Raw genomic sequence first — 13,248 nt, forward strand, 5'->3', positions numbered from 1 at the left:
ATGAGTTTGAGTAGTACCACATTAAACTAGTGTCTTATTCAAAAGGGCTTTTTAAATAAGCTACAAAGTTGTTGTTGTTTTATAGGCGGAAGTGACAATAGATAATATTCTGTAAACTGCTCAAAGTTTGTCTGACATATGTTAACAATTTTAAAGAATATTTTTATATTTTAAAGAATAAATGTTTAGAACTGATGTCTGCTTGGAAGTTGAATAATGATAATGGATAGATGGGGAACATTGCTTCCTGTTTGTTCATTCCTCTTATTTCTGTCACAAGGGTTTACGCCACCATGATGTTGACCAGGTATTCTGCCTTTAAGGAAACAGCAGAGTGCACAATTTAGCAAAACCTGTTTTACCACCTCAAGTCAGCCAAGATAGAATTTGACTAGCACAAAGTAGAGGGTGCCGTAAGCGGCAAAACCTTTACAAATATTGAAATTAGAAAGTATTTTCAAGCAAATTTGGCACAGCTCAGATTATTGTGAATTGACCGTTAATGATAAGGTTGTGTCCTTGCTGTGAGAAATTGGTATAAACATTATACATCGATACATCGGTTATGAGGTGGCATCTCATCTGGGATGTACTCCACACTTCGCCCATAGTCAGCTGGATTATTGATCAACTTTGATGGTGAGGTATTGTCAGTACATCATTTGAACCGAATGAAGTAATTAGAAAATCTCTTGAGTAACATGTTGAGCTGCTGTAAGTGTTTGAAGCAGCCCTGAATTATGTCTACTCCAACTTGTCTAAGGGAAGTCTGGACGCATTAGCACCTAGTTCATTATCTGAGGTTCTAATGATTCATTTAATTAATCTCTAGCAAACTTGGCAATCGAGCATCATGATATGCTCCAGTGTGTTCATCAAGCACTGAATGGGACATTGTCTGTTTTTTTCATGAGCCAGCAGATGAGCGGCACATCACTGATAATACTCCTGCAGATGTGTTGTCTGGGGAATGAGTGTGTGTGTGTGTGTGTGTATGTGTATGTGTGTGTGTTTATGTTTATGTTTATGTTTATGTAATGCCACTGTCCTTTTCCACAATAGTTTTTCTAGTAATGTGGGTACGCTGCAAAGGAAGTGTGTGTATTGTGCAGATGGAGTCTAATGTGCATCCTGGTGTATCCTGCCAGGGAAATGAGGTCTTTGTTTTGTGGTTGTGATCATCAGGCAAAGAGGTGAAATCAAGGCACTCTGACACACACCTAATCTGGATGTCTTGCCTCAGCAGTAGAAATTCACATTAACAGTCCGGAAACAAAATAGATAATGTATCAGCTAACCTAATTTGCAATGTGAATGCTCATATTAATTCAGAAATTGTGCAGCCTGGCACCACCCGGTTATTCACAGGATGTTAGCTCTCTTCCTACTGATTTTTGTTTTCAGGCCTGCATTAAGTGTGCAATCCGTGCTGACTGTCAGTGTGTGTATATGTATCCTCTTGTGTTTTCAGTCAGTATGCAGTATATACCTGTGTTTGTTTGTTTTTTGTATTTGATTTTACCCCACCTCAATCCCTCAGAGTGCCCTCTGATGTAAAATAAAAGCTGCAATGCCTCATCATGTCATTTTACCCCTGTTTCCCTTTCTTTTCCATTGGTTGAAGACACCTGATTTCTCTAAAAATAAACTTTTTCACTGCCTAACTCCCCCGTGTTACTTCTCCGTCACCCTTTGCCTTCCTCCCTCCTGGTATAAAAGGTTTTATTGGGCAGTCTCAATGTGTTATGCCTATCTTTGCTCCCATGTGTCAGATGAAGCCTCATGACTCCTATCAGAGTGACCCTCTGTGTGAGAGAAATGTCATAATCCTTTACGTCACAAGACCGATAGACATGGTGTAGCTTTTAAAGGCTCTGGGCCCAATGAGAAAATCCCAACATGATTTGGTTTTCCACAGAGTTCTAAACCTGACCTCACAGCCCATCAACTTGTTAGCCTGTTGTAGAACTCAGCATCTTTGAAAAGGGCCTTTTATGGTCAGAATGAGAGGCAGCGTCTGTCTTTGGTCACTGACTAGAACACTTATGGGAAGCTGGTATTTTACATTCTGCACAAGAAAGTTTGAGGCATTTTCCCAAAGTTATCACAATGTTTTATTAAAATTATCCTCTAACTGAAATTTATTTAAGCCAGAAACTTGAACACTAACAGAAGAACACAGTATAAAAACAACATATGAGAAAGCTGAGGCTCTTAGTTATTCATTCTCTTTTCATGAATGAATTGTTCTGGAATGTTGAATTTTGCTTGTAATGTATCACTGTACCAATTTATCTGAAAAAAAGTAATTCTGTCTAAACCCAAACACAGATTAAATACCATTTAGGCTTTTCTCGCATCAGTGCTTTCTTTTTGTTCCTCTGATATAGATTTTGTCATAATATCGTTCTTTGTTGTTTTTTTTTAATGCTCTGTTACCAATTCCCTTCAGTTTTTTGATCAATTTTCTTCTCACCTGCTATAAAGAAAAAGGGCTGTCGGGCTGCATTTCCAAAAGAATCAATAAGTTAAATATCAATTATATTTTTCCGTGGTGTGTTGTTATAGCTTAATGGAAAATTCTATGGTTGATCCTTTGTTTTCAAACAAAGACATTATGAACAGTGAAATCCAAGTACATGTAAATCATATATTGGGTCGGTGGAGCCCACACTTATGTTTGTGCTTTCACGAACATGTATCGCATCCACAGTGTTTTTTTTAAGTTGGCTTTCTGTTATGTAAAACTATTGTCACCTACATACAATATATATTTAGAGTGATGATACAGTAGAACCAGTGTAGGAGACGGTTGCTTGAGCCAGAAGCTGGAGAGCGGAGGAAATGTTCTGTGGTGGGGATGAACAGGTCTATACTGACAGAAGCAGGAGAAAGACGAATGACCCCCAGCAGTCTCTACTTTCCTCGTCACCCAGACTTCATCATGGTGACCGATAGGGCACCTTTCTGTGTAAATGTTATGCCCCATTCAAGCAATGGACAAAGAATACACCTTGGTCTCAGGTTAGAAATTTTAGTTTTATAATTAGTTTTTTTTATCCCCTGTGAGGAAATTAGCCGTGAAGCCCACAACTTAACAGCTATTTGTTATTTCATTCATCTTTTTGAAGACAAGACATCGTAATCGTTACGCACAAAAAAACTCTGTACATTATATACGTTAGCTAAATTATGGGAATTTAGTTTATAGAGCAAACGTGTTTGAACATTTTAGTAGAGACATATCGAGAGATAGCATTACAGTCTCACTGTATACTGTAGTAGCGTACCAGCACAGCTATCTGAGCTATTGCGCAATCCATGGTGAGGCACGGCCGGCTGGTGCCTCACCGCAGGTCTCTGATCAGTATTTCAGCGAAATCAGCGATTTCGAGTAAATATAACCCAAAATTGGTGACATTAATCGGCGGCACGGTGGCGCAGTGGTTAGCGCTGCCGCCTCACAACACAGAGACGGACTCGGGTTCGAGTCCCGCCCTGTGTGGAATTCACATGCTCTCCCCGTGTCTGCGTGGGTTCTCTCCGGCTTCCTCCCACCTCCAAAAGCATGCGCCTCAGGTTGATTGACCGTAGGAGTGAATAATTTTTTGTCTCAATGTGGCTCCGCGGTGCACTGGCGTCGTCCCCGGAGTGTCCCCCGCCTCACACCCTGAGACTGCCGGGATAGGCACCGGCTCCCCCGCGACCCGCGTTAGCGGATTAAGCGGGTTAGAAAATGACTGACTGACTGACTGACTGGTGACGTTAAACAGAAAATAAGTTTATAATACACAAATCGCTGGATAAATATTAGCATTTAATTTATTCCGTTTTCCATTTTTTTCTTTCATGATGGCAGGTGAGGCCGTGCCTGACTGCACCTCCCTGCCGCAAATGCATTTCCTGCCCTAGCTTCTGTATTCGCTAAATTAACTAATGTCATGGACAAAATGCGAAGATTCGGGATGCTGTCTTTTAAGACTGCTCTCAGTTTGAGCGCTTGGAATAAAGGACAGCACGGGGAGATCTTCAGTTAACCTTGGCATGTAACTCATTAATCCAAGCTTAATTTGCATATAAGGTCATCTAATTTTGGATTTCAGAGCAAAGACTCTGACACTGATCACGATGAAGTTAATGTTACAAGCCTGTTTTAGAAAATGCTAGTCTCATGTGCGCTCACAAGACAGTTACTTTATTTTTCATAACTGAATATTATTGTAAGCCTTTCCTTCACCATGAATTACACACCATGCTGCTCCACATCTTTTTCTTTATTGAGATATAGCTGAGGTGCTCAGACATTCAGCTTGTCCATATTGCAGGGATGTGCAGGTAAAATCACTCAGAACTTGCAATGTTGCAGATAACAGGGGAAAAAAAGTATTTCACACCCAGATATAGATGAGAATCATTTTTAGAAATAGAACTACTGTAGGAGGAAAAGGACGAGGAGAAGGAGGAGGATCACATTGGAGGAGATGCTCACAGGGTGTGGAGTATTTTTAGCTTTTCCCTTGTACTGCGGCGATGAGTAAAGAAGAAGGCCAGATTGTGTATTTCACCTCCTTAACCTGTGGATGACAGTGGCCCTGAGGCAAGGAAACGGTAATGGCCTTGTTTTAAGGTGCGTTAGGCAGGCTAAACATATTTACAGTATGTAGCAGAGAACAATTCACCCATGGTTATTATTATCATCTGTATACCATGCTTTCTATCTTAGGACGTCACATTATGTTGCTTTGTTGGCCTCAGTTCAGAGTGATTCTGTTACGCATTGTAATCTTGGATCACTTGAAAGGTTTGCTGAGCTTTTTGCCTTTCAATTTTTTAAGTTGGGCATTGTGTGGCGAGCATACGAGACATCCTCACCACATTTTCCATATAGACAGAAGACAAATGTTTGCTCTACCCTTCTGTGTTTATCGAAATCAAACAAAGCAAACCATCAGATAGCCTCCACCCAAACTACACCTGTGTATTGTAAAGAAATATCCTCGTCTCGCGGAGTGTTTCAAATAGTCCTAAAAATCTGTTATTAATGAACAAAAGGCTGAAATTTCCATTTGGCAGTTTAATACAGATACAAATAGTTATAGATGACAGTAGTGATCATGGAGGCAACTATACTCCTTTATTTAGCTGCAGACGGGCCAGCTTTCTCGGACGGTAATCAATTTTGTAATTGGTGCAGCATAATTTATATTTATCTCAGTGATAGGTTTAATTAATGATCATCATTTCCTTTGAATGTTCCAGAGGACCGATAGGATACTCGGGTCTTGTTTAGAATATGGGGAAATAGTTTACTCCCTCACTTACCTGGTGAACAGCTTTAGCATTGCCTTAGGCTCCCTGTCGTTTTAACTGGATTGATGGGTAAGCCAGTCAATTTAATCCAACGGTTCTTGTCACAGAGACTGTATTCACAGGATTTCTTGTGGCTGAGGTTGTTTCTACTGTATTAGGCAAGACTTTGTGAAACTGATCTGATATTTTAGTCAATCCACGGCTGACATTTCCGTGTGGTATTTTTTAATGGGTCCTTGTCTCAGGTCAGTGATGAGGGAAGCCTCGCTCCCCCCTCCTCCAGCCCATCTGGGATTCACCACCTTCTCTGTTGCACAGTCCTTCTCCAAGAGGTGCTTCTGAAACGGGTCTGGATTTAAAGGAACACACCACTGTGTGTGAGTCACCTCCCTCTCAGGAGTGTTAGTCTCAACAAAACAACTCAGCTGTTGCTCTCTGTCCCCTGATCAAGTTGTCCGGGTTCCGTCCTATTTAGCTGCTGTCTGCGCCGCACCTTCAGACTGAGCTACGTGATGGAAAGGAGAACGGACAAACATGGAGAATTTTGCACTTGGTTTGAATTTTTTTCAAGCTGAGAGAAATCTGAATTAAGCAAAATCCCTCATTTCAAACAACAGACTTGTTGGTGGATATGTCTGGTGTTGCAGCAAGGAAGTAAATATAGGATGACAGTGCTGTTTATAGAGAGAAACATAGCAGTGTAAATTAATGTGCAAAAGCTAATTGGAACATCCTCAGTTCATGCTCGTCTACCTGAATTTAGTGATCTGTTAATACTGAGCGTCCAGCGTTTACACAATAAGCTGCGTGGACAAGAGTGGGAATTCTTTTCTTGTCTGCAGCAACACAACTGAACACTTTAGTTACACACAGGTCAAAGCCAACTTTACAAATTAGTTCCCAATTATACAAACAATATTTAAGAAAAAGAGGCCTCAAATTTCTTTTAAAAAAATCTCTATAAATGAGCACATAGATGTGAAGATGAACTGAACAGATCAGCCCCAGTGTCGCCCCCTGGTGTCACTGATACCTAATCAAACTTAGTGAGTATAAGGACTACTATCAGATACCAGTGACTGATTGGTGCATTTGTAAAGGTAATAAGGCACAGCAGCTCAGTTGGTTTTCCCTTATAATCCCTCATAGCACCAACGTTTTGACAATACTATGTGTTACTGTTTCTCACTTAGCAAAGAGGTGCTGCCCTCTGATGACTGAGTACAATAAGGGAGCTAATGTTAGTAGCATGCTGTTTAACTTGGAATACATCTGGGTTAGATTACATTCCCCTCAAAGACCCCCTCCACCTCCTCCCCTTAAGGGTCTTTGGGCATTTTTTTCAGCCAAACTTTGAGTCAAATTCCATTAGGGAGTTAACAATTCAGAGTCGGATTTATATATAGTAAGCAGCTTTTGTCTGATTTCAGAAGACCCTTATTCCTCTGAAAAGAAGAGCAGCAGTGAACATCTTCAGGTTTTTGCTGCATTTGCAGGTAGAAAGAATCAAGGAGGCTGTATTCACCCACCGTATATATCTTGAGGTATTAGGGATAATTTTATCTGGAAAGTTGCACTGAATTGATAATGGGTTGCCAGATCTGTATCTCTGCAGAAACCGCCGTCTAGTTTTCTTTAGTTCGATTGTGAAAATGGAATTAAAATGGAATGGTGTGATTATCAACGATCATACTGTGGCTTAGAGGTTTGCTCTTTGCCTCTCTTGGTACTTCTTTCCATCTGAGATGGTCACAGATGGAAGCGTCGCAACATTATAGACCTTAGGGTGCATGGTTTAGCCACACCTGGCCACACATTTAACAGAGTAACAAAGTGCTTGTGGGCAAAGGTTAAAAGAAAAAAAGCCCCAACCCAAAACACAGTCCTATTAGCTACCATTGGTCTTAGTCTTATCGATGCAGGAGTAGGAGCATTGGAGGCTGATTTCTCATGAGCGCTGTGCAGCAGCATGTGCTGGTATTGCGTCATTGCCTGGAGGGGCACAGAGATGGTATTTTTAGAAGGGAATGAGCATATTCTCTGAACAAACGACGTCAAGCACTCTGCTTGCGTATGCTGGGATTATTGTGACCGTGCTATATTTAATCTGTGTGTGAGTGATTCTTTTTTTCTGGGTCAAGCATGGTGCCCATACTCTAAAGGCTGGTGGCGTTCTGCATTACAGGTCTTGTTATGTGCACCACATCAATCACTACAGAAATAACTAGAGAGAGACATATTTAAATTATTCTGGTCATGTGGCATTTTTAATACAGTTCTGCATCTGCACTTCCTCTGTAAAGATGATGTATTGATTATTAGCTCCACCAAGGAGGTCATGTGTTGACCTCCTTGGTGTTTACTCAAAAAGCTATGGACAAAATTTGATGGCATTTGTTTTGGAGAGGAAAGGTGTTTATCATGGATATTAGTGTGGACAAACTACACTGGTAATTTACAAGACTCCCGAGGAGTTCCGTGAAGGATCAGTTTAGAAAAGGAAGGATTAAAATATGGCCACACTACATTAGAAGTGTGCCTTAAAGGGGAAATATCATGGGGGAAGTACTGCTATAATGATGGTGTGTGTTCTCTGAGGGCTGTCCAGAACATACAAATTTAATCAGCTCCCCTAAAATCAGACAATAATGTGAACAGATTTATTCTCTTGACATGTTTTTCTTTGTTGTGAAATAAAATCCAGCCAAAAATTTTAATTACCTGTAATCCTTTAAAACTTGTTTTCTAGATAAAACAAAATTTCAATGAAGTAAATTTACAAATACAAAGCAGTTCATTGGAAAATATATTTAGATAATAATTAATATAAGTGATAAAATAGCTTCGGATTTGCTTTATGTTCCTTCTTCATGCAAATTTTAACAAAACAAGCAATTTAAATACTGCACTGTATATCAACTTGTTTTCTGTGAAATTGCTTCACTTTTTTACGTCAAGTTGTTACATTTGATCGACTTACAAAATGTAGAATCAGTGTGGGTCAACACATCAAATCATGCTACAGATAAAAATCAGTTGTTAATGCCATCATCGTCCTGACAATTGAACTTATAATTGGTATGCATTAGCCTTGCTGCAAAATACCCCATCATTACTGCACGCTCATGAAATATCCTGTCGGGCAAAGGAAGGCTCCATACAGCACAGAGTCCTGCCATTTAACAGGTGTCCATACCTGGTCTCATCTCTTTGTACGTAGGTTGCTATTTGATGGGAGCTGGCTGGACAGGATCAGATGGTAAGAATACCATGAGCCGCATGCCTTTCTCTCGCCTTCTCCTAGCTCAGTTCTGTGTTATTTTTTATTGATGCCCAATTTTTCTGTTATATCTAATGTTATGATTTTGTAAATGTGTTGTTCTTCAGGGTAGATGTAAAATATATTATCAAGAATATCTACATTGTGGTAGTTTGCGTGATTTAAAAAATAATACTGCCAAATTTCTTCAAAAACAGCTAATCCGTAAACAGCTGGAGAAGGCTGACTGTGACCACTTTGATTTGATTCTACACACTGACGTGAGATGCTTAGTCACGGATATTCCCGCACAGATTTTGAGAGCTCTGTCCGGAGATTAAGGTTTTTTTTTCTGTGTACTGTAGCTGGATATGCTGAATACAAGCAGGTAACTGAAGGTCAGTGGCTGTTAGACATGGAATTTTAAAGCGATCTGATAAACACGTTGAATGTCCTTGATCTAGAACTGTAAGTAAAACACAAATCAGTGATTGACATGATCAGCTCGGTTAATGCTTTCAAATGGCAAATTCAGCTTCCCAAAGCTGCAGTGCCATGTTTTGTCTGAGGTTGATTCCCTCACATCTAAATGTATCACCCGAACTCTTCTGGAGTGGAAGATGAGATGTTGACACAACAAACTGACATTGAGCTGATGTCCAGACCCTGTGGACACTTCTAAAACTTATACATGAAGGAAAAGTAAACCAACATGAGAATATGTGCTACTTCCTTCACTACATTATTTGGCTCCACTTATTTATGTGACTCAGCCTTTTCCCACATTAAGATCCAAGTCCAAATACCGTTCCACCATGACTGATACTCATTTGGAAGTGTGCTTGAGGCTGGCTGTCAGCAGCTATTGATTGGACTATGCATCCCTGGCTGATTCTATTCAGTGCAAGTCATCAGACAAAACTCAAGACATGACAAAACATGTACATAGTTAATTGTGTTGCATTGTGCAATATGGGCTCATGTGGTTACACAAGGTACATTATTAATATACATCGTACATTATAAATAAATATATGTTTTGCATTTTTGCAGGCAGTAAATCATTTTGATTTGGTCGTTTTATCAGTAGCTCACATGCTAAAAAAGCTGGCATCTTGTCCTGGGTGCACCCCGCCTCTTCAACTTGGTTAGGCTCCAGCGGACCAGCGATAAACAATCCAGATAAGTGGATGTAGACAAGGTGATTGTGATTGTCTACAAGAAGTGGATGGATTGATGTAGGAGATAATGTTGCCTTCTTTAAACTAAACCACCTCCCAGTCTGTTAGCAGGCACCTATTTAAAGTTCAGAAGTTTGTCCTGTCAGTGCTTTAGCAAGCTTGTTAGACGAACATGTGTCTAGTGAGGGGTTGTGGGGGCAAACACTGAGTAGGTGGTGGACTGTATAACTTGGCAGGTCTGGAAGACGCACGACAGCAGGTCTTTGTTCACTGGATAAGTGACGCAGTGGGAATATTAGTGTGATTAGACAAAATGGCTAGGCACAAGACTGGGTACCAGCTGCAACCATAGGTCAGAGTGAATATTGGACTTTTACAATGCTGTGTAGTCCGATTTGCCTTGTCTTCTGTCACATACAGCACAATGTCATCTGCATGTTGACTAAGGGCATACCATGTCCCCGACCAGGTGTGAATATGGCCTCAAGTACTTCATTTTGTAGACGTTTAATCTACTGTAATCAGTTTTATCTGCGTTGTTATTAGAAGTTAGAAATTGTTTTGAAAAATGTTGCACATCCTCTTTGAGAATTAATAAGGAATATAAAAATGTAATTGTAATGGTATTGTGGATTGTTCTATATTTCTACGACTGTAGTTTCAATGTATCCAGCAATGTGTGGCAGTAATCATTTTGATAGAAGTGCTCTTTGAGCTAGTTGATATCTCCCTCTCTTATCTTATCCAGTTAATATGTCACCTTAACTGAAAGACCTCATAGTCATGGTGTTGTTTTGTACTTGCTTGACTGTGAAGAGATGTGTTTTTCCTTAGTGGTCAAAAGCAGACTCCTGCAGCTCACACCACCCACACGTTGGTTAAGTATAGCCCACACCTACCCCTATCAGCCCAATGGTTTGAAAACAGTTCTTTGTGCAATTCTAAGGAAGCTATTTGTGAGACCTCGATCATGTACAGGGGGCTCTTACAATGTTATGTAATGCTCCCCACTCAATCCCTCTTATGATTAGTGAGCCCCTCATGTGACGGTGCTGAAGGGCTGGGAGAGACTGGGTGGCTTTTGAGACCATCAGCAAGACACAGCTGCTTACTGTAGGCTCTGGCCAGCCAGCCCACATACACACACACACACACACACACACACACACACACACACACACACACACACACACACACACACACACACACTGAGCTTTGGCCTGCTTATAAGAAGAGAAGTTTATCCTTGGTTCTGCTTCACTTGGATCTGAGATGCCAGATGGAACCACAACATTGATAGTGCTCTACACTGCAGAGGCTTGGACCAGATGTACAAGTAGTCCACAGAACAAGCATGTCCTGAATGACGGCTACCCTCCTGTCAGCTTCATCTGCGTGTGAGCTACAGAAATGAGTTTTTGTCTTTGGTAATGTGTTGGAGAGTCTTGCGGCTTTCAAATTTATCAAACTGTTGTCTTGTCTTTGTGATGGATGTGTTTTGAGTGATTGATGCTAGATTGAGTGAAGATCCATTTCAAGAATGACAATGACATTATTTTGGGATCCACCATCAAGGTTGATGAATTATTCTGATTGTGTCAAACACAGCCAGGTGAATGCTTGTCGGTGTTTATTTTCAGTTTCACATTTTCACTTTTCTTTTTTTTTTCCACAGGAACCATCAATGTGAACTTCAGCTGGTGATTTGAGAGTTGACATATAGGAGCCCCTTGAGTCACTCCTGTCCCCTTTTTCCCTCCCTTTCCCCTCTTTCTGTCTCTGTCTCCGTCTGTCTCTCTCTCACTGTCTTTCTCTCTCCCTCTCTCTCTCCCCCTTGTCAATCTTTTCCCCGATCCCCCTTCCCTCCACCTCCAAGGGTCACCATGCTTATCAAGGAGTACCGAATCCCCATGCCCATGAGTGTGGAGGAGTACCGCATTGCCCAGCTATACATGATCCAGGTCAGGTCACACTACCAAACACCATATTTAATTTTCGGCCATGCACCTGGCTAAAACAAACAAACAAAAATGGCTGTATAAGTGTGAAATCAGACATATCATGCTAATTTTTTTATTTTTTTTGCCACATGCTACGACAGAATAACTCACAAAGTCATTTTAAATGTCTTTTAAGCCGGATGTATCTTACGCTAAATAGAAGCATACATTTTTAACATTAAAAACACACGTTACATGTGTGTAAATGACACAACCGTGACACACAAGTCAATTGTTTTCAGTTTGCTAAGAAATGGACTGTTTTACTCAAATAGCGAACCTGTTGTGGTAAAAGTAGGAAAGTGTCATTTGTTTGAGTAAGAGCACCCACCCAAAAATGAGTAAATTTAGGATTAAGTGAAAATTTGTTTTTAAATACCTGCTTGTATCTGAAGAAATTTCCTGTTTTTTGGAAAATTACAACATGTATTGACCACAAAAAATTGCAATGTTATTGTGCAGCCATTGCCCGATTACAAAATGATTGGTCACACGGTGTCTTGGCGGAGTAATGGAACAAAGAGAGCTTGTTTGCTGTTAGATTATCCAATTTAAACTCTGAAGCCGGCTGTTCCATACGTTATTGGCTGCATGTTTTCATTCAGGAGGAGGGTGGGGCTGGCTGGGGTAGGGGGTCCTGCTCTTCCTGCGATCGTGGTAATCACATATTGGCATGATGAGATGAACTTTGGGGTTTATGTATATGAATGTAATTTGTCTAACAGGGCTCTTGCCTGGAGGCTTTCGTTCTGTTTAGCTTTGGGCTTTATAGCACAAAGCAGTTAAGTGTGATTTTATACAGTTTTGGGGAACACGTGTTGTTTTCACATAACGTGTGTACTGTACTTGAAGGAGGACTTGTTTAGTCCAGTATTACTGCCATGTGTATCGTGTGTGGCAGCATCCAGAAGAGGCATTTGGGTGGGTTACTAGTTATGATGTGATGAAGTTATCCAGAACAACAAAGCTCTCAGTGGGCGCAGAGGAACACACACAAAATATTTTTTTTGGCCTGGCAGGGGAAAATGCTGCCTCTTCCTTAAGGATCTTATGTTGTGGAGGTGATTTCATGTGCATTCATCAACAGACAAGAATCATGAGATGTGAAAAATATTCATACACGTGAGAACTTGAGTTATATCTGGCACAATTTTGACATTGTTGACTTTTTGGCCAATCAAGTGCAAAAATATTTATATAACCAAGTTATTCTGTCTTATGCTCATACTTTTATTCACTGCACACATTTACAACAGTCAAAAGGGAGCACATTCATTGTTCAAGGAAACCCTGGGATGCCTTCAAGCTATTTAACTTCTCATTGAGAAGCTTTTCCTACAACTGACAAATGTAATGAGTACTTATCTTGACAAAGTTCACTAACATTGACATTCACATCCTGGTATGATTATACAACAAAAGGTATTGCTTTGTAGGTGAATTTTGTTTTATAAAATCATTTATAATCTATTTCTTATTGTTTTTCCTCATCTGCTCC

General features: G+C 40.3%; 1 protein-coding gene across 5 annotated transcripts in view; it reads left to right on the top strand.

Moving 5' to 3' along the window:
• The window catches only part of LOC137592215 (membrane-associated phosphatidylinositol transfer protein 2-like), a 40,869-nt gene that overhangs the window by 5,680 nt on the left and 21,941 nt on the right, over nucleotides 1-13,248 (top strand). For 3 of the 5 annotated variants that reach the window (XM_068310206.1, XM_068310210.1, XM_068310208.1), the window contains exon 2: nucleotides 11,426-11,711. In XM_068310206.1, the coding sequence (XP_068166307.1) occupies nucleotides 11,634-11,711 (78 nt within the window). In that variant the 5' untranslated portion in view covers nucleotides 11,426-11,633. Of the gene's footprint in view, nucleotides 1-10,997; nucleotides 11,148-11,425; nucleotides 11,712-13,248 lie in introns of those variants that run through there. The other 2 variants (XM_068310207.1, XM_068310209.1) reach the window with 2 other exon arrangements.

Source organism: Antennarius striatus, chromosome 3 (assembly GCF_040054535.1).
Source record: "Antennarius striatus isolate MH-2024 chromosome 3, ASM4005453v1, whole genome shotgun sequence".
In the NCBI taxonomy this organism is placed as follows: Eukaryota; Metazoa; Chordata; class Actinopteri; order Lophiiformes; family Antennariidae; genus Antennarius; species Antennarius striatus.